The 25842-nt window shown below is 40.3% G+C and overlaps 1 protein-coding gene across 5 annotated transcripts in view; it reads left to right on the forward strand.

Moving 5' to 3' along the window:
* The window catches only part of snx25 (sorting nexin 25), a 302483-nt gene that overhangs the window by 263839 nt on the left and 12802 nt on the right, over positions 1–25842 (forward strand). For all 5 annotated transcript variants that reach the window (XM_059974381.1, XM_059974379.1, XM_059974382.1 and 2 more), the window contains 3 exons: positions 2796–2862; positions 11763–11944; positions 20241–20341. In XM_059974381.1, coding sequence (XP_059830364.1) covers positions 2796–2862; positions 11763–11944; positions 20241–20341 — 350 coding nt within the window. The remainder of the gene's footprint in view (positions 1–2795; positions 2863–11762; positions 11945–20240; positions 20342–25842) is intronic.

The following is a 25842-nucleotide window of genomic DNA, read 5'->3' on the forward strand; positions in this document are numbered from 1 at the left end:
TTCACTCCCCACTTGGGCAGATGGCAATCTCTCTCTTCCTTAGATCCTCTAAATTCTTTACTCCCTATCTTTGCCTTCTAATTCTAGAGAGAATGTCATGATCTACCCCATCAATACCTCTCAAAATTATGTATATTTATATTTGTTCCCCACTCAGCCCATCCATTCCAAAGAAAAATCCAGACTTTTCAATTTTCCTTTTAAACAGGAAATCTCAATCCTAGCTAATATTCTAGTGAACATCCTCTGTACCCTCTCCAATGTAATACATCCTTCCTATAGCGTGGAGGTCAGAATTGGACACGGTATTCCAGCTGTAGCCTAGTTATATAAGGCTATACAATAGCCTCACTGCATTTAATGTATGTTGTATGCCTGGATTCTGAAGGCAAATATCTTCTATGCTTTTGTCATCACCTTATTCACCTTTGCTGGCACTGTCAGGGATCCTTAGATTTGTACGTCAAGGCCCCTCTGATCTTCAGTACCTTCCAAGGCACTATTGTTCACTACCATGCATATCTTGGCTTTGCAGTTCTCCCGTAGAGTGTTACCTTGATCTTATCACAAATAAATTCTGTCTGCTGTTGCTTTGCGTATTTTACCAGCTAATAGATATCATCCTGTAATCTGTGATTTAAACCCCCTTTCAACAATGTCTCCAATCTGCAAACGTACCTCTACATGCATATTCTTATCGCTAATGTACAAAACAATAAGTAAGTGTCATAGCAACAATTAAAATCAAATCAAGTTTAATTATCATTCACACTATACATAGATATAGTTGAACGTGACAGTGGGGCCAAGGTGCAAAATATTCAAAATAGCAAGCAAACATTCGAAAATAGTGAGTAACATAATTCAAAATATCAAGCAAAGAAACATATTCACTCTGGGGGAGAGAAAACATGTCTAGTCCAAGACCCTGAGTGACAATGTCCACCAATCAATGGCACAGTCTCCTGGCAGTGTACAGGCACATACAATCGGTGATGTAGCACGGGTCACAAGATTTCATTTACAAACATAACCCTTCATCATCACCACTTCTTCCTATTACAAAGCCTATTTTGGATCCAGTTTGGCAACTTAGATCTCCGGGGCTCTAACCTTTTGGATCAATGTTCCATATGGACTTTGTCAAAGGCCTTACTGAAATTCATGTGCCATCATCAATATATTTTGTTATCTCCTTGTAGAATTAAAACAAATTAGTCAGACATGATCTCCCACTAATAAAACCATGCTGCCTGTCTTTGAATAAGTCCATTCTTTTCAATTATTATTTAATTCTGCCCTCAGATTATTTTTCCCAGTGAATTCCCTACCACTCTAATTACTTGGCTTATCGCGGCTGTTCATCTTGAATAAAGGAACTTCATTTGCCATCCTTCCATCATCCAGCACTTCACCTTTGGCCATTGGGGATTTAAAAATCTCTGCAAAGCCCCAGCAATCTCTTCCCATACCTCTCATATTAGCCTGGGATACATTTCATCAGACACTGGCTCTTTACCCACCTTTGTGCATGGCAGGACATCTAATACCTTTATCTACTTAACACTGTACATTCTACAATTTTGCCACCAATTTCCTCAGTTCTTCAACTCCTTCTCAGTGAATACAGATGAGATGTATTGAATACACCACCTACACTCCTAACTCTGTGCACTGATTGCCCTTAATGGGCCCTATTCTTTCCCGTCTATCCTCTTCTTTCTTCCCCTTGCACCTTTGCTGAATTCTGGTTTGCTCTATAAAACTGCCTCCTGTCATTTGATCCTATCCCGTCCAATATTAGCTGTGCCATCATTTATATGTGTGCATCAATTAAAGCATTGCATCCTCTGTGTCCTAGCATTTAGAGTTTATGTATTATGCATTGGTATGAAATGGAAATCAGATGTGGGTATTCCAGGTTATTTGAGATTGATTTACCAACCTGTGGTACCATAATTGCTTGGAGACTGTATCATAGATTTGAAATTAGAACATGGAGCACTACAGCACTCTGTAGGCCATTCAATCCTCAATGTTGTGCCAATCTTTCAACCTACTCTAAGATCAATCTAACCTATCCCTCCTACATAGCCTTCCATTTTTTTCTATCATCCATGTGCCGATCTAAGAGTTTATTCAATGTCCCTAATATATTTACCTCTACCACCACCCCTGGCAAGGCACTCTTTGCACCCACCACTCTGTGCAAAGAAAAAAAACTTGCCTCTGACTTCTCCCAAACACTTTCCTCCAATCACCTTTAAATTATGCCCCCCGGGAAAAGTTTTGGTTATTCCCTTGATCATGCCCCTTATCTCCCTCTATCAAGTCATCTCTCATCCTCCTTCAGTCCAAAAAGTAAAAGCCCTAGCTTGCTCAACCTATCTTCATAAGACAAGTTCTTGGTTCATTTTTTGATTTTTCTGGGCTGATGGTGTTACAACAATTAAATGGCTAGGTAAAATTATTGCAGAATCTTAACAACAATTCCCTGTGGTAATCTGATTTATTTTTTGTTCTTTTTTGGAAGAACAAAATACCCTGTCTATGTTCTGTATTTGACATCAAAATATTTTAAAGATTGGTTTGGTCAACAGTCAAAGGTCACTTCCTGCCATTGATCTGAGTTTATTCCTGTTAAAAATCAAAGATATTTGTTAGATTTGTAATCTAGGGGATTGTTCCAATTGTGTAGTATTTTTAAAAATTTGCTCCAACATTTTTGGGGATGAAATCAAAATACTTGTGATTTAGTATTTCAATATGCTTCATCTTATTCATTTCTGTTTCAGTGTTCAAATGGGTCAGGAAGACACTTATTGCTCTAGTGCAAGTTACATTTGGAAGGACAATCAACAAGTAAGTAGCATTACTCCCCTACCTTTCCCTACTTCCTTCCACAGTTGCTCCTCTGTAAGAATATGATGTACAACTCGTGTATTCATGAACAATTCTGTGCCCTGTAAATCAAAAATTTACAGATGCTGGAAATCTGAAATACAGACAGAATGTGTGGAAACATTCAGTAGGTGAGGCAGAAGAGGTAACACAAGAAAGACAGCAGATACTGGGCTTGAGCAACACACAAAATGTTGGAGGAACTCGGCAAGTCAGGCAGCATCTACGGAGGGAAATGAACAGTTGACATTTCAGACTGAGACCATTCATTAAGATCGGAAAGAAAGGAGACAGAGTCCTGGATAAAAGAGTGGGATGATGGAAAAGAGCAGTAGCTGATGGGTGATAGGTGAATCCAGGTGAGAGGGGCGAAGATAGTTAAGTTGGGGGAGGGAAGTGGGAATGATCTGAGAAGCTGGGAGGTGATAGGTTCAAAGTAAATTTATTGTCAAAATGTGTGCGATTAAGGGAGGTACAGTTCCCATACCAGGCAGTGATGCAGCCAATCAGAATGCTCTCAATTGTGCCCCTATAGAAAGTTCTTAGAATTTGGGAGGCCATCCAAACTTCTTCAACCGTCTGAGGTGGAAGAGGTGCTGCTGTGCCTTTTTCACCACACAGCCAGCATGTACAGGCCACGTGAGATCCTTGGTGATGTTTATGCCAAGGAATTTAAAGCTGTTCACCCTCTCAACTGCAGATCCACTGATGTCAATAGGGATTAGTCTGCCTCCATTCCTCCTGTAGTCCACAACCAGCTCCTTTGTTTTTTGCGACCTTGAGGGAGAGGTTGTTTTCTTGACACCATTGTGTCAGGGAGATGACTTCCTCTCTGTAGGCTGCCTCATTAGTATTTGAGATTGGGCCAATCAATGTAGTATTGTCAGCAAATTTAATTAGCAGATTGGAACTGTGGGTGGTGACACAGTCATGGGTATACAGAGAGTGAAGGAGGGGGCTTAGTACACAGCCCTGAGGGGCACTTGTGTTGAGGGGCAGAAGTGAGGGAGCCCACTCTTGCCACCTGCCGGCGATCTGACAGAAAGTTCAGGATCCAGCTACGCAAGGCAGGGTGAGGTCTCTGAGCTTCTTGTCAAGCCTGGAGGGAATTATGGTGTTGAATGCTGAACTGTAGTTCAAGAACAGCATTCTCACATAAGCATCCCTCTCCTCCAGATGTGTAAAGACAGTGTGTAGAACTGTGGCTATTGTGTCATCTGTCAATCGGTTGTGTCGGTAGATGAATTGTAGGGGGTCCAGTGTGGGTGGCAGCATGCTACAGATGTAGTCCTTAAACAGCCTCTCAAAGCATTTGCTTATTATTGAGGTGAGTGCGACAGGATGCCAATCATTCAGACATGTTACCTTGAACTTTTTAGGTACAGGGACAATGGTGGATGTTCTGAAGCAGGAGGGCATTCTACACTGGGAGAGGCCTCCACCACAATTATTCTAAACACCAAAGCTCCATGAGGTTGCGTCCTTAGTTTGCAGATGATACCACTGTAGTGGGGCGCATCTCAGATAATGATGGGTTGGAGTACAGGAAAGAAATGGAGAGTCTAGCAACGTAGTGCATCGTGACAACAACCTTTTCCTTCAATGTCAACAAAACAAACGATCTAGTTATTGACTTCAGAGAGATGTGCAGTACACCTGCTCCTGTCAACGTCAATGGTGTTGAGATGAGAAGATTGAGAGCTTCAGGTTCCTAGGTTTGAACATCACCAATAGCCTGTCCTGGTCCAAACACATTGATGTCACAACCAAGAAAGCTGACCAACACCTCTACTTTCTCAAGAGAGTCAAGAAATTTGGCATGTCCCCATCGGCTCTTACCAAATTTATTGATGAATTATAAAAAGTTTTCTGTCTGGATGCAGAACAAATTGGTATTGTAACTGCTCCCAAGTAAGAAACTAGAGAGAGTTGTGGACACACCTCAGCACATCACAGGAACCGTCATTCTCTCTATACTCTTTGAAGCATCAGTAAAGTAACTGAAGACCCCCACTCACCCCATCCACTCTTCTCTCCTCTCCTGTCAGCCAGAAAAATCTAAAGCCTGAAAGCACATACCAGTGGAATCAAGAACAACTTCTATCCCACTGTTATCAGACTTTAATGGATGTCTTGCACAATAAGATGGGCTCCTGGCGTCACAATCTATCTTGAAATAATTTTGTACTTCATTAAGGTTCAAAGATTCGCTTGGAGCAATCCAACCTGGCACCTGAGTTGGGTGGATGGGGATCAAAGCTCTTCCCAAATTGTTCACTGCATCTCCGACAGCAATATGAACTCCGTCTGCTACCTCAGCTCCAACAGGTTGCACCTCAGAATGACCCACCACAGCTTATCTCCCCCCCACCCCCAAACCAGCCTTTCCTTCGCCTACCTCCTCACTGTCTGCAGCAATAGTTCATCACGATTTTCTTCAGGAAAGCTGTTATAAGTAACGTTTTTGGTTGAATCTCTTGCCTTATGATTCACCAGTAAGCTGGTGCACATCTTCGGTAGTGACACCTTAAACCAGTAATATTTACCTGCATTGTTTTACCATATTTTAGGTCAATGCACTGTGTAATGATTTTACCTGTATAAATGGTGTGCAAGACGAGCCTTTCACTGTAATCTTGGTACATGTGACGATAATAAACTGAAACCAAAACCATTATCTGCCTGTTAAAGGATCAAGCCTGATATCTAAAAACAAGCTTGTTTACTTACTAGGACTGGGCCCTAAGGTCCTAAACTGAAATATTTGCAGTAGAAGATAGGAATCAAACCCACCTCTCTGTGGCAGGTCAAGTCTGAGGTTGGATATTGCAGATGCTCTCTGAAATAGACTGATATAGAACAGGGAAGGGTGCTGGCAGCATGGGCGACAACTCTTCCGTCTGAAAGTCAAGGCAATCGTTCAATATGAGGAATTTTTGGATGGGTCATAGCCAACTATACTCATGCAGGTACTCAGAGATTTGTGAGCATTGACTCTTTGCAACATGCATCTAATTACTTAGCCAGACAGGGATGTCCTGGCAAATGGTTGCTCTGCTTTTGGAGCAACTTCACTTGGCAACTGCTATGTGCAGCAAATGGATTTTTATATGTCACAGTCATGTTGAAGCTCCTAGTAAATCAAATAAAGTGGTCAAAAATTGCTGGAAATTAGACTGAACTTTCAAATGTGAAAAGATTAAGCACAGTTAACTAAATTGTCCATGAAAGGTAGCTGTCACACTTTAATCTACTCTGGCTGAGTTCGTTGTCACACTGTGTTATGAAGATTGCTTGGATTAATTGAATGTGAAGGTCATGTAATGTCAGTTGCTATTATTTAATTCTGTGCACTACATTTAATAATTTTCTTATTTATATTCAGAATTAACTGCTCTGGGGACTTGTAAACTACATATTGAGATCCATAACTTTTCAACTTTCAATTATTTTTATCAAAAGAACAAGCACTGTGAGCGAGAAAGCAATGTGTATATGTTCCTCTTCTATTCAAATTAGTTGTATCAATTAGAGTGACAGACCAAGAATATCTTCAACACCATTATCAGCACAGACTTCAGGAGGTGTTTGGAAGTAGAAATTTGGATGCAGGAATGGTTTCCACAGGGCTTTTTTCTGTGCACTTGACTTCTGCCCTACAGATAGAAAGGTTTTGGAGATGTACTTGATATTTTCCAATTTTTTTAAATGGATATTGTAAATAAAACCATTATTTATTGCCTGTATCTGAATATCTTTGAGAAGGTGGTGAAATACATTCTTGACCTGTTGTTGTCCTTGTTTATGTTGTTGGAGGGGAGTGCAATGATTGAACAATGATTTAATACCAACTCAAACTGGTGCACATTTTGTAGTGGAGTCTGAGATAGTTTTCCCACGTGCTTGATGTCCTTGAAGCAATATCTTTATATTTAATGAATGATTTAATAAATTATGTGATAAAATAATTTATTAAATAATTGCTTTATAAATTTAGTAATTTTAAATAAAGCTAACATGTATCTTCGTCCTCCTTGCTGGTATGGGTTTGGAAGGAACTTTCAGAGCAGCTTAGATGATTAACTACAAAGTGTGTTGTAGATAGCATACAATGCAACATGGTACAATGTTGGAGAGCAGAAATGTTTGGAGTGGTGGACTAGGTACCAATCAAGTGGGCTATGTTGTCCTGGATGCTCTTGAGTTTTGTAAGTGCTGTCCAATGAAAATGGAGGGTGTTCCATCATTCTAACTGATGTCTTGCAGATAGTGAAGAGACTTTAGAGCGACAGGAGGCAAGTTGCTGGCCGGGTACACAACTGCTTTTGTAGCTATGGTGTTTATGTTATCAGTCCAGGTGAATTCCTGGTCATGTCTCAGGGTACTCGTAGTAGAGAATTTAGAAATCATAATGTAATTAAATCACAAAGAACAATGGTTCAACTCGTTCTTGCTGGAGATGATCATGACTGGGCATTTAGCAGAAGCTGACATGTTGTTGAGGCCTTTCTCTATGCAGGAGGTAAAGCTGATTCTTGTTCTATAATATGGACTCCTGACTTCAAAGTCTACCTCATTATGACCTCACACCTTATAGTCTGCCCGCACTGCAGCCATTCATTCTGTTATTGCATTTTCCTTGTACCAGCTCAGTGTACTGATGTGATGAAAGGACCCTTATGGATGGTACACAAAGTTTTTCACCATCCCTTAAGTACATGTGACAATAATTAACTAATTTACCAATATAAAGTGGTCCTGATGAAGGGTGTCAGCCCAAAATGTTGACTGTATTCACCTTCATAGATGGTGCCCAACTTGCTGAGTTCCTCCAGCATTTTATATGTTTTGCTGTAGTCCTTATGTTGTTTGGTACTATAAACTTTGCTGTATCCGGTTCCCTCAGCCATTTCCTAATCACACTGGGAGTGATTCATATTGTTGCATTCTGCCTTCTGTCTTGTAAATACATTTAGTGGCCACATCATTAGGTAAACTTGTGTATCTGCTTGTTAATGAAAATATCTGATCAACCAATCATATGGCAGCAATTCGATGCATAGGAGCATGCTACCATGGTCAAGAGGTTCAGTTGTTGTTCATACCAAACATCAGAATGTGGATGAAATGTGATCTCAGTGACCTTGACTATGGAATGATTGTTAGTGCCAGAAGGGATGGTTTGAGTATCTCTGAAAATGCTGATCATGCATAACATTCTCTCGAATTTACAGAGAATGGTGCAAAAAACAAAAAAAAAATTAACATCCAGTGAGCACCAGTTCTGTGGATGAAAATGCCTTGTTAATGAGAGAGGTCAGAGAAGAATGTTCAGACTGGTTCACGCTCACAGGAACGCGAAAGTAACTCAAATAACTGCATGTTATAGCAGTGATGTGCCGAAGAACATCTCTGAATGCACAACATGTCAAACCTTGAGCTGGTACACCTATAGCAGCAGAAGGCCACAGTGGGCTTCACTTCTGTGGCCTCTTTATTAGGTGCAGATGTACCAATAAAGTGGCTACTGAGTACAGTCGTACATTGCAGCTTCAGCAGATTGGAATCATTTTAGGTTCACCTGCTGCCCTCCTGCAGTCGTCACTGTATTATGGATAATCCTTTGGTTTGATGATATGAGCACAGTGGAGAATAGAGGGGAACAGTTGGATGTTCTACACTTGAATTTTCAGAAGGCAGTTGATAAGGTGCTGCATAAGTAAATAATCCTTAAGATAAAGATGCATAGAGTTGGGGTAATCTATTAGCATGGATAAAAGGATTTGTTGGCCAGTACCAATAGAGTTAATGGTTATGGGGAAAAGGCAGGCAGGTGGAGATGAATTGATAGCCAAGTCATCCATGATCTTATTGAATGGCGGAGCAGGCTCAACGGATCATAAGGCCTACTCCTGCTCCTATTTCTTATGTTCCTAATGTATTAGAAGGCAGAGAGTTGGAATAAATGGGTGTTTCTTTGGTTGGCAGTCTTTGGTGAGATGAATGCCACAGGGGTTGGTGCTGGGTCCAAAACTGTTCGCAGTCTACATTAACGAATTAAGAAGAGGGGACCGAGTGTAGTGTATCTAGATTTGCTGATGACCCTAAGTTGACTGGAAAAGCAAATTATGCAGAGGATGCAGAGAGATATTGATAACTTAAGTGAGTGGGCAGGGGTCTGGCAGATTGAGTACAATGTTAGTAGGTGTGAGCTCATATGTTAGAAGGAAGAATAGAAGATCAGATTATTAATTAAAAAGTGAAGGATTGCAGCATGATGTTGTCCAGAAGGACTTGGGAGTGCTTGTGCATGAATCGCAAAAGGGTACTTTGCAAGTGCAACAAGTTATCAAGAAAACAAATAGAACATTGATCTTCATTGTAACTAGTAGAGTGGATAGGGGAGAACCAGTGGATGTGGTATATTTAGATTTTCAAAAGGTTTTTGACAAGGTCCCACACAGGAGATTAGTGTGCAAACTTAAAGCACACGTTATTGAGGGTATGGTATTGATGTGGATAGAGAATTGGTTGGCAGACAGGAAATGAAGAGTGGGAATAAACGGGACCGTTTCAGAATGGCAGGCAGTGACTAGTGGGGTACCACAAGGCTCAGTGCTGGGACCCCAGTTGTTTACAATATGTATTAATGATTTAGATGAGGGAATTAAATGCAGCATCTCCAAGTTTGCGGATGACACGAAGCTGGGCCGCAGTGTTAGCTGTGAGGAGGATGCTAAGAGGATGCAGGGTGACTTGGATAGGTTAGGTGAGTGGGCAAGTTCATGGCAGATGCAATTTAATGTGGATAAATGTGAGGTTATCCACTTTGGTGGCAAGAACAGGAGAACAGATTATTATCTGAATGGTGGCCGATTAGGAAAAGGGGAGGTGCAACGAGACCTGGGTGTCATTGTACACCAGTCATTGAAAGTGGGTATGCAGGTACAGCAGGTGGTGAAAAAGGCAAATGGTATGTTGGCATTCATAGCAAGAGGATTCGAGTACAGGAGCAGGGAGGTTCTACTGCTGTTGTACAAGGCCTTGGTGAGACCACACCTGGAGTATTGTGTGCAGATTTGGTCCCGTAATCTGAGGAAAGACATTCTTGCCATAGAGGGAGTACAAAGAAGGTTCACCAGATTGATTCCTGGGATGGCAGGACTTTCATATGAAGAAAGACTGGATTGACTGGGCTTATGTTCGCTGGAATTTAGAAGATTAAGGGGGGATCTTATTGAAATGTGTAAAATTCTAAAGGGGTTGGACAGGCTAGATGCAGGAAGATTGTTCCCGATATTGGGAAAGTCCAGAACGAGGGGTCACAGTTTAAGGATAAAGGGGAAGCCTGTTAGGACTGAGATGAGGAGAAACTTCTTCACACAGAGAGTGGTAAATCTGTGGGATTCTCTGCCACAGGAAACAGTTGAGGTCGTTTCATTGGCTATATTTAAGAGGAAGTTAGATATGGCCCTTGTGGCTAAAGGGATCGGGGGTATGGAGAGAAAGCAGGTACAGGGTTCTGAGTTGGATAATCAGCCATGATCATACTGAATGGCGGTGCAGGCTTAAAGGGCTGAATGGCCTACTCCTGCACCTATTTTCTATGGTTTCAATGGTTTCATTGCTTGAGGTATTGAATTTAAGAGCAGGAAGGTTATGCTGTAATGCTACTGGTGAGGCTGCACCTGGAGTACTACATGCATTTCTGGTCTCCTTATATGAGGAAAGATGTTCTGGTTTTGGAGGTAGTGTGGAGGAGATTCACAAGGTGGATCCAGAGATGAGGGGGTTAGTCTGTGAAGAAAGATTGAGTTGCTGGGACTATGCTCACTGGAATTCAGAATAGTGAGAGAAGATCTTTGAGAAATGTATAAAATCATGAAAGGAATAGATGAGATTGAGGCAGGTGTGTTGCCTCCACTGGTGAGTGAGATTAGAACTAGGATACATAGACCCAAGATTCAGGGGAATAGATTTGGGATGGAGATAAGGTGGAATTGCTTTTCCCAGAGTGTAGTGAATCTCTGGAATTATTGTTTCAGGGAAGCAGTAGAGGTTACCTCATAAATATACGATATTTAAGACACAGATAGATTTTCGCATAGCAGAAGAAATGAGGGTTATGGAGAAAAGGCAGGTAAGTGGAACTGAGTCCATGGCTAGATCAGCCATGATCATATTGAGTTGTGGCGAAGGCTTGACAGGCCAGGTGACCAATTCCTGTTCCTATTTTTTATGTTCACATTAATGGCAGAATGTTATACTGGGCCAGGTGACACAGGTTGTGGTGTGTCCACTTCTGCTGCTGCTTCCTGCATCTGGCTCTGTGTCAGTTTCAAGATAGTACTTATTTATTTTTTTTTAGGTATTATATCCACATAAAGACCTGATTAACCAGCATACTGCTGATGCCAGCTCTCTTGGGGAATCCCAGACTCCTGGGCACATGAGATAGTGGGGTAAAGGGAGACTCATAAAAGCAGTGTACAACTTATTTGCATATTGGAAGATAATATGGACTTGGATCTGCTATATTTGCTTCCTGTTAGATGGGAAGCAGACATTTTCAAACTGTGCATTTGACTTAAGTATTCTAATGGAGCATAATCAGTCCTAATGAAGGAGTTCGGCTTGAAATGTTGGCTGTTTATTTTCCTTCATAGATGCTGCCTGACCTACTGAGTTCCACCAGCATTTTGTTTGTGTTACTCTAATGGAATGATAACATTCAATCACTCAAAGTAATCAACTGTATTCTTAAAATTAACTTTTTTTCCCCTTCATGAAATAAAAATCTATTGTTAAAATAAAAATTTATTGTTTGACAGTAATAAATTTACAGGCAACATTTAATTCAGGCAGATCCGTGACACCATCAACTGGATGGTCAGTGAACAGATGCTGGTTTGCTACATCAACGTCTTTCTAGATGCATTCTGGCCAAATGGGAAATTAGCATCCCCTACAGCTCCCAGAACTGAGCAACAACAGTTGGAGACAAAACACAAGGCCCAGCAGAAGCTGCTTGATAACATTCCAGGTATGCTATGGAGTGCCTTATATTGAGTTGTGCAAGCCACTGATTTTAGCCAGTTCTACAAAATAATTAGTAGTAATAATCAATTTATTAACAAATGATCACTGTAATATTTTTCCAAATAACCGAAGATGAGCAATGTGATGGCAATAAGTCAGTCAGTGTTATGTCACTGTTTATGAGCCGCTAAAATAGAGAAAGGTTGCCAATTTTTAATTCAATCGTGGATGGTTTTCTTTCAACAATGATGACTTTTGTGTATTCTTAGAATCTTTCTTCAATAAATCTTTGGTCAAGAAGGATTCTATTGATGAAAATTTGCCAATCTTTAGGTTACTATGTGGTAGTTAAAATGCGAAAAAGCAGAATGGAGCAAGTGAGTGTGGTGTCCAGTCGGATTCCTGAAAGTACCTATGACCATTTTATCTCAGTTTGCTTACAGATGGACTTTTGGGTAGATTTGTACAGATATTATTCTTAGATTAGCAGGGACATGATGGGCTGAGGTCTGTTTCTGTGCTTATAATTACAATAGTATTATCAGCTGTCATTCTTAAAATATTACACAAGCTGCGGTTTTCTAATGACGTATCCCTTTCTGAAACAGGAAATGATTTTGTTTTAAAGAAACAGCTTGTAATTTAGTTGGTGAAATGAGTGTTATAATTGTGATCCCCACTCCTGTTCCCTTTAGCATAGTGTTTGGAAAAATTGACCTACTAGCCAAGCAGGAATGTGTCAGTGTGCAAACCTTAAAGCCTGGTTTCTATTCTGATTCCTGTCAACCCTGCAACACTCTATTTCACACTCCCAAGTGACTGAGATTCAGATGGTGCTTCCACTGAACCAGATGTGCAGGTGCATTCTATGGTTTTGGCCTTTATGCTAAGCTCTGTGTGCCAGAAACACAGATGGCACAGCCTGTCTACAGCGATTAATTGTAAGCAGTTCTCTGCATAATCAAGCTTCATGTTTGTAGATAAAGTGCATTCGTAATTGGTCACGCTGGCGCAACACTGAAGAATGCCTCCTTCTCTTGGGCTTAAATATTTCTGTCGCTCTTGCTATAGATTAATATTGTGACTGGAGATCAGCTCATCCACTATTTGAATGTAGTTAGCTGTGTTGGCCAGGCTATGTCATGCACATTGAGACTGCAGATGCTGGAATCTGTTCTTAAAGCACACAAAAAACAGGTCTCAAATTTGAGTTTGTTGTGCAGATTGAGTTAATGTGCACAAGTGCCTTTGTGTACAGGTATAATGAAAAATTTACTTGCTGCTGCATCACGTAAGCAGCATTTACAAGAAAAAACATAAAATAAATTAACACAATATTTACAAGAGAGAACGCAATTAGAAGAAAACTAAGTCCATTTTATTGCAAAGTGATTAGAATTGTGCCTGTTGGTCCAAGAACTACTTCCAGGAAGTAGTTGTTCTTGAACAGGTACTGTGGGACTTAAGGTCTCTATAACTCTTGCTTAATGTGAGAAGATGGCATGCAAAAGAAGCAAACCATCTTGCAAACTATCCACTCACGATCCCCATCTTCCCTACCTGTGGAAGAGCCCATGGTTCCCAAATTATCCTCATCAGTCATTACAGAACCCCAAAATCAGAGTGGATGCAAGTCATTCTTGACTCCGAATAATATGGCTAACAAAAAGAATAGACACTTTCAGTTTTTCTGTTGACTTGAGATTTAGATTAAGTGATTCTAGAAGATTGAACACTGTAGTGTATCAGAAAATTATGATTTGTCCTCTGGGCATTTCATAGAGTGCACACCTTTTCCACGCTAACTGGTCATATAAAATGAATCTGCTTGCCTCTAACTTGGCATAAATTGAATGCATATTTCTCAGTTTTTCTGGAAGGCCATTGCATCATTGTTTGACAAAAGACAGATAACCCCACTGTAGAAAATGTTCACTCTGCATTTACTTTTGTAAATGAATGTGTATTGAACAGATGGCTGAATCTAGTTCTCATTAAATTTTGGCTGGGCAGTAACATGCCCAAAGATGCTAGCTTTGGTATGTGTCCTAAATTGCTATTGGTTGTTCTTGGACTGTATGGCAAGGCTCCTGAAGCAGCAGAATCTAACCAGTTGCGAGTACAAAACTTTCCCATACTTACTTTATCTTTCTTACTGACCTGGCTTAGCTGCTCATGGCAAGCCTCTCTAATGAGACTAACACAGTACGTGAGGATAAATCTACAAATATTGAGATACATCTTAGTAAATAGTTCAAGTTTATTGTCATCTGACTGTACAGATACACAACCAAATAAAGCAGTGTTCCTCAGAGAGAGTGAGCAGCTGCAAGTTCCTGACTGTCAAGATCTCTGAGGATCTAACGTGGTCCCAACATTTTGATGTATGTAGTCATAAAGAAGGCAAGACAGCAGCTATACTTTATTAGGAGTTTGAAGTGATTTGACATGGCAACAAACACATTCAAAAACTTCTATAGTTGTACCATGAAGACCACTCTGACAGGCTGCATCACTGTCTGGTATGGAGGAGCTACTGCACAGGACCAAAAGAAGCTACAGAAGGTTGTGAATCGAGTCAGCTCCATCTTGGGTACTAGCCTACAAAGTACCCAGAACATATTTAGGGAGCGGTGTCTCAGAAAGGCAGCGTCCATTATTAAAGACCTCCTGCACCCAGGGCATGCCCTTTTCTCACTGTTACCATCAGGTAGGAGATACAGAAGCCTGAAGGCACATATTCAATGATTCAGGAACAGCTTCTTCCCTTCTGCCATCCGATTTTTAAATGGATTTTGAAGCTTTGGACACTACCTCACTTTTTTAATATACAGTATTTCTGTTTTTGCACATTGTTAAATAATCTATTCAATATACATAATTGATTTACTTGTTTATTATTTTTTCCTCTCTTTCTGTTAGATTATGTATTGTAATGAACTGCTGCTGCTAAATTAACAAATTTCATTGTCACATGCTGGTGATAATAAATCTTATTCTGGACCACAGTGCACCCACAATATAGCTATCACATACAACACATAAAACACAATAATACCACAAATATTTTTGGAGAGGGTCCAGAACAGGTTCATAAGAATGATTCTGGGAATGAAAGGGTTACTGTATGAGCAAATTGTGATGGCTGTGGGCCTATACTCACTGGAGTTTAGAAGAATGTAAGGGGGTCTTAATGAGACCTATTGAATATTGAAAGGCCTAGACTAAATGAATGTTTCCTGTAGTGGGTGAGTCTAGAACCAGAGGGCACAGCCTCAGATTAGAGGAAAATCCATTTAAAACAGAAATGAAGAAATTTTTTTTAGCCAGAGGGTGGTGAATCTGTGGAATTCATTCCCATACACAGCTGTGGACTCCCAAGTCATTGAGTATATTTAAAGCTGAGGTTGATAGATTCTTGGTTAGTCGGGGTGTCTAAGGTTACGGTTAGAAGGCAGAAGAATGGAGTGGAGAGGGATAATAAATCAGGCATGATGGAACTTGATGGACTGAGTGGCCTAATTCTGCTCCTATGTCTTATGGTCTACTTGTACTTATTATTCAACAGCGTTCACAGAGAGATTCCCTAATCATTTCCACGAACACATTTATTTTTCCTGTTATGCTTGCTGCTGTGTTTTTGGCAGGACTTTGTATGTACTATTAATTTTCTGCATGAAAATAATCACTTAAGTGCCCCCTTTGTTCATTAATGAAAGGGCTTGGTTTGTTTTGATCCATATCCAGTCAGATTTTTTTCTTAATTTTGGGAATAGATTGTAAAGCTTCAGTGATAAGTGTTTTCATTATTTTAAAATATTTGTTTTATTTTGATCAACCCAGGATGGGTAAGAAATAGGGATGAGAGTAGTCTCCTTTATGAGTGCTTCCCTATTTAGCTAGGTGTTAGCTGATCTCCTTCCTTATTATCCCCATAATATGTGCCTTTCTCTAATAAACTCAGTGAGAGAACACCCATTACCTCAGTTGGACAGAGTTCAAAAATATTCACAATACCTCTCGAGTGAAGTATTAGTCGTGTTGGCCAATGCACTATTTTGAGAAGGAGCTCCTCATGTCTCTCCTCATCCAACTGCGAGTGAGTACAGGTTTAGTCTCTGCAACCTCTCCTGAAAGGACAATTCACTGCCGCTTCCTCCCAAGTTAAGCATGTCTTCCTCAAGTAAGCAGTTCAGATTTGTTCATAGTACTGTACAAAATATTCCAGTTATGGCCTCGGACAGCGTAACATTGTTGTCTGACTTTTTTGCTTTTTGTTACTTTGTTCTCTTTTTAATAAAAACTATGCTTTCTAAATGCTTGCTGTGCCTGCAAGCAAATGAACCCAGATTTTCCATATAATATCTAATCTAACAGCTTCTTACCCACTGATTTAATTTCCCTGTCTTTTGCATCCAGTTTTCTAACATTAACAAATCTGAGTACATTGTACACCATCTCCTCATCTAATCAATTGAGATGCTGAACTTCAAAGTAGCCTGCTGAACTAGATATTGCACATTATTACCATCATTTGTTTTCTATTCACTAATCAATTTTTAGTCAATCCTTTGAGCCTGAATCTTTTGAAATTGTCTTTTTTATTTGGCATCTTAGAATATAATTTTGAAGATCCAAACAGTCTGTATTCACTGTTTACCTCCTATGTGCAATGTTATTTCCTGCACAAAAAGCACAACCATTTATCACACTTTGCATAAGACCATAAGACATAGGAGCAGAATTTGGCCATTCAGCCCATTGAGTCTGCTCCATCATTTATTTCATTATGACTGATCCTGGATCCCACTCAATCCTGTACACCTGCCTTCTTGCCATATTCTTTGGTGCCCTGCCAGATCAGGAAACAATCAACTTCCACCTTAAATATACCCATAGACTTGGCCTCCACCGCAGACTGTGGCAAAGCATTCACAGACTTGCTACTCTCTGGCTAAAAAAAATTCCTCCTTGACTCTGTTCTGAAGGGTCAATCCTCAAATTTGAGACTGTGCCCTCTAGCTCTGGATACCCGCACAATAGGAAACATCCTCTCCACATCCACCCTATCTAGCCCTTTCAATATTTGATAGGTTTCAATTGGATCCCCCCACATTCTTCTAAATTTCAGTTGAGTACAGGCTCAAAGCTGCCAATCACTCCTCATATGTTAACCCCTCCATTCCTGGAATCATCCTTCTGCACCTCCTCTGGACTCACTCCAATGAGAATACATCCTTTCTGAATTATGGGGCTCAAAACAGTTGACAGTACAAGTGCAGCCTGACTAGTGTCTTATGAATGCTCAGCATTATCTCCTTGCTTGTATATTCTCTTCCCCTTGAAATAAATGCCAACATTGCATTCGCCTTCTTTACCACAGTCTCAACCTATAAATTAACTTTCTGGGAGTCTTGCATGAGGACTCCCATGTCCCTCTGCACCTCTGATGTTTCCATCTGCCACTATTTTTTGCCCATTCTTCCAATTCGTATAAGTCCTGCTACAATTGCATTGCTTCCTCAGCAGTACCTACCCTCCACCTATCATCGCATCAACTTTGCCACAATTCCATTATATAAATCTCTGACAAATAATGTGAAACGCAGCAGTCCCAATACTGACGCCTGAAGGACACCACTAGTCACTGGCGGCCAACCAGAAAAAGCTCCTTTTATTTGCAGTCACTGTCCCCTGCCTCTCAGCCATTCCACTATCCATGCCAATATCTTTCCTGTAACACCATATGATTTTATCTTGTTAAGGAGCCTCATGTGTGACACCTTAGCAAACGCCTTCTGAAAATCTATGTAAATGACATCCACTACCTTTCCTTTGTCCACCCTGCTTGTTACTTCCTCAAAGAACTCTAACAGATTTGTTAGGCAAGATTTCCCTTGACAGAAACCATGCTGACTTTGACTTATTTTATCATTAGTCTCCATGTACCCCGAAACTTCATCCTTAATAATAGACTCCAGTACCTTCCCAACCTCTGAGGTTAGACTAATTGGTGTATAATTTCCTTTCTTTTGCCTCAAAGAGTGGAGTGATATTTGCAATCTTCTAGTCTTCTGGGACCCTGCCAGAATCAAGTGATTCTTGAAAGATCATGACTAATGCATCCGCTATCTCTTCAGCAACCTCTCTCAGGACTTTGGATGTAGTCCATCTTGCCCAGATGACTTATCCACCTTTAAGACCTTTGAGTTTGCCTAACACTTGTCCTTTGTAATAGCAATGGCACTCACTCCTGCTCCCTGATACTTGTGGACCTCTGGCACACTGCTAGTGTCTTCCACAGTGAAGACAGGTGCAAAGTACCCATTAAGTTCAACTGCCATTTCTTTGTCCCCCATTACTACCTCACCAGTATCATTTTCCAGTGGTCCAGTATCAACTCTCACCACCCCTTTACTCTTTTATAATTATTTTATAATTTGTTGTCAACTTTATCTGGTCCTGTTATGATCCACCTTGTACCCATGTCCTTATAAGAGCTTCTATTTATCTACTGACCATCTTTACAGACTTGCACTTCTCTGTTTGTCTTTCAGTTTCCATTCTTAAAATCTGGAGATTTACTGGAAGATCAAAACCAGTGCCATCTCTTGTAGCAATTTGATTTGAAACCTTGGAACTTGCATCAGCAAGTTCACAACATTCACCAGCTTTTGTTTTCATCAACATCCTCAACACTGATCCATTAAATAAAACTTCCTTTATGTCCTGCTCTCGGCTACCTACCTGTTGTGGAACTTCTGGTTGTGGTCTTTTCAGTATCCTGACTGAGCCGGAGCCTGGAAAAGTCGACTGTTTATTCTTTTCCATAGATGCTGCTTGACCTGCTGAGTTCCTCCAGCATTTTCTGTAAGGAAGCATCTGTTTCTCAGTGTATCTTGCAGTGGGACTAATGCATTACAGTGTTTACATTCATGTTGGTTTAGGTCATTTTAACATGATTGGCTGTAAAAGCACGACCTGAGAAGCAATGCCTTGGTGCATTCAGCAACAAGGCCAGAGGGGTTCCTGTTGACCTGTGAGTGGGGACCTGGAAGCAGGCAGACTGACAGCTGGACAAAGTTCTTAGTGGTTTCCATGGCAGCAACTTTGTTTTCCCAATGCCTGCTGGTATCAGGTGTCAAGTCAAAAGGATCGCTGGCATCCAGTAGCTGTGATGCCATCAATCGAGCTGAGCTGCTAAGCAAATGAAGGAAGTTAAAGTCAAATTAAAATGAGGTCAAAGTAGATCAAAAGAAGCAATTATTAAATTGTGTTTAAACATTACATAAAATACTAAAGATGTTGCAAATGCTCATAATTAAAAGTAGAACTTTTTATTTGCAAATGATTCCTTATTTTGAAATATTCATGCAATGACTATGAAATGTACGTAATATTCCACTTTCAGAGGCAAAGTTTGCTGATCTACAATATGTATTTATTTTTGTTTTGTGATACGCATGGGAACAAGCCCTTCTGGCCCATCCAATTACACCTATCTGGCCAATTACCCTAATAACATGTACGCCTTTGGAACGCAGGAGGAAACCTCAGCACCTGGAGAAAACCCATATAGTCATGGGGGAACATAGAAACTTCTTGCAGCTGACAGTGGGAATTGAACATGGATGGCTAGAGCTGGAATAGCATTGGGCTAACCCCTACACCACTGTATCGCCTCCTTTTAAATACACACCCAGATATCGTGTAATTAAGCACAAACACGAGAATGTGTACAGATGCTGAAAGACCAAAACAAGACACACAAAATGCTGGAGGAACTCAGCAGGTCAAGCAGCAGCTACGGAAAAGAGTAAACATTTGACATTTCAGGCTGAGACCAGTCCTGAAGAAGAGTCTTGGCCTGAAGAGTTGAATGTTTACTCTTTTCCATAGCTGTTTGACTGCTGAGTTCCTCCAGCATTTTCTGTAAGGAAGCATTTGTTTTTTGGTGTACCTTACGGTGGAACTAATGCACTACAATGTTTACATTCATGTTGGTTTACGTCATTTTAACGTGGTTGGCTGTAAAAGCACGACCTAAGAAGTGCTCAATTAGCAGCAGTAACCTCAGGACTTACCCTTTAACCAACGCTGGTGCAACCATCGTGATGATGCTGTCAATTTTTGCAAATTATAGACTGTAAATTCTGCAGCAAAATCCGGACCTGTTGGTTATATCTGACATGTCTGTAACCTCTTTCCTTTCTTGAGGCAATCTTCTTTACGATGAGTCAACTGCAAATCTTGTGACAGGAACCAAGAGATCTTAATTAACCCTTGCTATGCTTTCCCAGATGCACTGCAGAACCTTGTCGGACAGCAGAACGCACGACATGGGATCATTAAAGTCTTCAGTGCGCTCCAGGAATCCAGTGCCAACAAGCATCTCCTCTACGTGAGTACCATAGGAACTACATTACACCGTGTGGGCTCAGGTGGTGGCATTTACAGTATGACTCACCCTTTGGGTGTAAAGATGACAGTGTCGTTGCTGATTAGCTGGACTCTGACAACTTGCACTCCTTCCTCATTCACACTTTACTTACTTGTGCACAAGGAAACAGCCTGGCCCCTGTTCTGAAGTTTGAATAAAGGAATGTAATTTTTATACAGAAATTGACTTGTTGGATACAGATATTGATACAATAGAAACTTTGTATGCAATTCTGATCCCATCATTTGCATAAGTATGTACCAATCATAATGCATATTTCAAGTATTAATAACCAATTAAATCTGTGTTAAAAGCCAACGATACTTGGGGCTGAGTAAATTATCTGTCCAATAGTAAGTGTTGCCCTAGAATCTTTCATTTGCATCTTTATCTTGTCTTGGTATGCTTGGTGACCTTGCTTCTCAGGCTTCAACAGAAAGGCTGCACAAGAGTGAAGCTTTCAAGGGCCGTGTTCAGCCGGGATGACTGCTCTATGTCTGAGCACCGTCTCTGTCAGCTTTTCACTTTGACCCTTGCCTTACTGAGCTTTCACTCTCAAGAAAAGACTGAACAAAGAGAAATCTTCCTCTCAAAGTATGGTTCAGCCTGAGATTGTGCAGTGACTCCATTCCAGACATCCCACCTCTCCTGGAAGTTCCGGGAGTCTCCCACATATTGATAGTTGCTCCCTGACACCCGGAAATTGTATACAATACCTTGGAAATCGATTTTTTTCGAGAGGGGGAGGGTGCACATCCTGATTGGTCTCTCTTCATGCTAAGTAGACCTATCAGTTTTCTCTGTGGGTGGGCTTTACAGTCCACCTCAAAAATAATGACAGTGTTGCTCGCTGCACTGTTTGCAACAGTGACTTTTCTATTGCACATGGTGGGTTAAAATGTAAAAGACATGTTGAGGTGAGTTTAACAGGTGTCATTCGTTCATTAGCATAGCTAACATTATTTAAACTAGCTGGCTAGCTGCTAAGGAGCTACGCTATTGATGTCCTATGTGATGAGGCCAAACTCCCTGTAGACTTGCTTAAAGTTGTAATAGAATAAACATGATAATATAAATACCTATTTTAATGTCACATTTTATGCATATACCCAACTTAGTTTACAGATTAGACAAAGTCACTAAGCAAAGTATTACATACACCCTTAGAGGTCAATTGTGGGGGGGTGGTGGCGATATGGGGGGGTGGAAATGAGGTTGCGGGTGGTGGAGGTGCTACCTCCCTGAAATGGTTTTTGCAGGGTGGGATGTCTACCATTCTGTTCTGTCAGCACATAATTTTAACTGTTTACTTGTCACAGCTTCCACAACAGCTGGCATTTCCCTTTCATCCTATCGCGGGCTCCTTCCCTTCCAAGGCTAAGATCTGAACTCTGATCTGTGACACTATTGCACTTCCTTGTTTTAGCACTCACTCCCTGGGACAAAGACTCTCTGCTTTCAACTGGTCTATGCCCCGCAAGATCTTATGTACCTCTATCAGGTCACTCCTCAATCTCCTACATTGCAGGGAATAAAATCCCAGTCTGTGCAACCTCTGCTTGTAACCCAGGCCCACCAAGTCCAGGCAACGCTCCTTTACTGCACTCCTAGTTTAATAACTTCTTCCTTATAACAGGATGATCAATATCAATTCTTCTCCCTTCATTAAAATGCAGTACTGTTGTGTGGTGGGAAGAGCATCAGTTATACTAAATACATGACAGGGAGAGGCTAGGCTTTAAAGGGTCAAAGGTGGGGGAGGGAGCAAATGTCTTACTCGTGCATCTCTCTCTACCATCTCAGCTTGCCTGCACTGCTCTTGCATCTTGTCCTGACAATATTGAGATTGAAGGAAGTAAATTTAAGTTAGTGGTTCTGATGGATTGAAACTCTAGGGCTTTCAGAATACATTTCAAATACAGTGGGTTCTGGATAATTGGGCTATCAGTTAATCAGGGCAACCACTTATTTGGGACAACTCTTAAAGAACAAAACCTAATTGTGAAAATAGCCGGGGTTACCTTCGTTATGTGGGGCACCGGGCTACTTAATTAGGACAGGAGACTGTTGCTGAACAGTTAGCTAGAGTCACTCATAAGCATTTGTGTAGGCATTAGACACTACACCATGCTTAGAGTGAACTGTTTTTAAATAGCAGCAGTTACATGTGTCTGTGTTCAAAAAGTCAGTGATTTTTGTCACTGATAGTTGGCAAGAAATAAGCAGTAAGACAATTCAGAACTGTTCTTGCTTGGAGGTGCCAAGAATGGCCAGGAGTGAAAATGAAGTGATTTCACTACTTCAAGAGGCTAGGCACTGTGAAGAATGTGAAGGTATCTATAATCAATCTGAAATGTTACAATGAAAATGAAGATTTGGAGGATGCAATTGCCAAAAACATTGTATGAAGACAGTCTGTTATCTCTTTAGGTATCTGCGCTGATTTTGTTCATTTACAGTCAATCAAAAGAACACAAGAGTGCACATTGGATGAATACCTCTGCCAATAACTATTAGGAACCATTTTATAGTACTGTAGTAGTATTGGTAATGTTCTTATTTGTTCTGTATTTCATTGTTAAATGGTAGTTTGTATTTCGTATACGTTCTTAACTATTTCCATAAAACTTCAGCCAAACTGTACTGGTCCCAATTATCTGGAATATACTGTATTAATTTATTATCCAGAAGAAGGCTATTGAACTATTCTTTCTATGCCTGTCTTCAAAAAATTCTGTAGGCTAATCCTACTTTGAAGGCCTACCTTTAGCTTTACATCAAAGTACTGTCTAAATGTGTTACGGGCCTATCTCTCCCACCCGTTCAGCCAGTAAATTTAATCGCTTCTTCAGCTGAAAAAACCCTCAATTTATCAATGATGCTAATGATCAATGACATAATGGGCTATTGATCTACTCCCTCTAATGGATAAAGGGCTGAGAGGATAATCTAGTCACTCTACGCTTTAATTAAAATCCTCATCCCCAGTTTTAATCATTACCAATTTCCCCATTTCCTCAGAGGACTAAGATTTTCTGTTATTTACTCCTTCTGCCTCATGCAGTACTGTGTAGAAGTCTCGGGCACCCTAGATTTTTAATATAAATTTTGTAATAGATGTTTATTTTTGTCTTCTGAATTGGTATGCCAGTGGAAAAGAGCAAATTTAGATTTGCAAACATTCATTTTTCAAACAGAAATTAAGTGTAAAAGGAAATATTTTGTTAAAGGAAGTAACATATTAATTTATATAACATTTTCAAATAAAAAGTTGATTACTTTAGGTCATATAACCCAGTGCAAGATTAAACAAAGATAACAAAAAGAATGGTAATTACCAATGACATAATGAGCTGAATGAACTAAACTGATTAACTGAAAAAGAAGGGGCGTAGAAGAAATCAATTGGATAAAGAACAACCAAAGTGAAAATGAGAGTGTAGCAGATGTGACAGTTTGACCTTCAAATCATCAAATCTTACACCATGGCAAGAGTGAGCATAGGAACAAGACACAAGGTGGTCATCCTGCACCAGCAAGGTCTCTCCCATTGGTACTAATGACATAGATAGGACAAGGAAGAAGGTTCTGTTACAGGAATATGAGCAGCTAGGGGTACTGGGACAGGAGAGAACTGTTCCGGAGGGACAGGCTTCACCTGAACCAGGCTGGGGTTAGTGTCCTGGCGAATCATATAACTAGGGCTGCAGAGAGGTCTTTAAACTAACTAGTGGGGGGGGGGGGGATTCTAGAGAGCAAATAATTAAAAAGACAATGGAGAAGGTAATGGATGTAGGTAAAAGTGGAGGAATAAAAAGACAGAGTGTGTCAGGAGGGGAAAGAATGTACGGAGATAAGCCTAAAGTTGTACAAAAGGAAAAGGTAGGAAATAAATGTCAAACATATTTGAAAGTCCTTTATTTGAATGCACGTAGTATTAGGAATAAAATTGATGAGTTGACGGTACAAATAATTACATATGGTTATGATATTGTGGCAATTGCGGAAACATGGCTGCAGGGTGACCAGGACTGGGAATTAAACATACAAGGGTATTCGACAATTAGGAGAGACAGGCAAGAAGGAAAAGGAGGTGGGGTGGCTATGTTAATAAAGCAAGAAATCACTGCAATAAAGCGAAATGATAATGGCTCAAAGGATCAGGATAACAAAACAATTTGGGTAGAAATAAGAAATAGTAAAGGGAAAAAAGCAATGGTGGGAGTAGTCTATAGGCCTCCAAACAGCTGTAACTCAGTTGGTCGGAGCATAAATCTGGAAATAGTTGGGGCTTGTAATAAGGGAACAGCTATAATTATGGGGGATTTTAACTTTCATATTGACTGGACTAATCAAGTCAGACAATGCAGCCTTGAAGAAGAGTTTATTGAGTGTATTCGGGATGGGTTCCTTAAACAATACGTTACTGAGCCAACAAGGGGGCAAGTAGTCTTAGATCTGGTCCTGTGTAATGAGACAGGACTAATAAAAAATAAAGGATCCCCTTGGAATGAGTGACCATAACATGGTCGAATTCCATATTCAATTAGAGGATGAGAGGGTTGGATCTCAAACAAGCGTACTGAGTTTAAATAAAGGAGACTATGATGGTATGAGAGCGGAATTGCTTAAGATGGATTGGGAAAATAGATTAAAGGGTAGATCGGTACTTGGTCAGTGGTGTATATTTAAGGAGTTATTTTACAATTATCAAGAAAAATATATTCCACTGAAGAAAAAAGGGTGTAAAAGAAAAAATAGTTATCCATGGCTAAGTAAAGAAATAAAGCAAAGTATACGACTAAAAAGAAAGTTATATAAAGTAGCTAAATCTAATGGGAAGATTGAAGATCGAGAAGCTTTTAAAGATCAGCAGCAAATAACAAAAAGATTGATTAAGAAGGGGAAGATAGATTATGAAAGTAAATTGGCGAAAAACATAAAAGCAGATAGTAAGAGTTTTTATAGTTACATAAAAAGAAAAAGGGTGGCTAAAGTAAATGTTAGTCCCCTAGAAGGTGAGACCGAAATTAGTGGTAGGGGACATGGAGATGGCGGAAACGCTGAACAAATATCTTGTATCAGTTTTTACAGTAGAGGACACTCAAAATATCCCAACACTGGATAAACAAGGGGCTCTAGGGGGAGAGAAGCTAACTACGATTCAAATCACCAAGGAAATGGTACTTGTTAAATTAATGGGACTGAGGTGGATAAATCCCCTGGACTGGATGGCTTGCATCCTAGGGTCTTAAGGGAAGTGGCGGTCGGGATTGTGGATGCATTAGTGATAATTTTTCAGAACTCGCTGGACTCGGCAATGGTCCCGGCAGATTGGAAAAATGCTAATGTAGCTCCTTTATTTAAAAAGGGTAATAGACAGAAGGCTGGGAATTATAGGCCAGTTAGCCTAACATCTGTGGTTGGCAAAATGTTGGAATCGATAATTAAGGAAACAGTAA

Source organism: Hypanus sabinus, chromosome 7 (genome assembly GCF_030144855.1).
Source record: "Hypanus sabinus isolate sHypSab1 chromosome 7, sHypSab1.hap1, whole genome shotgun sequence".
Lineage (NCBI taxonomy): Eukaryota > Metazoa > Chordata > Chondrichthyes > Myliobatiformes > Dasyatidae > Hypanus > Hypanus sabinus.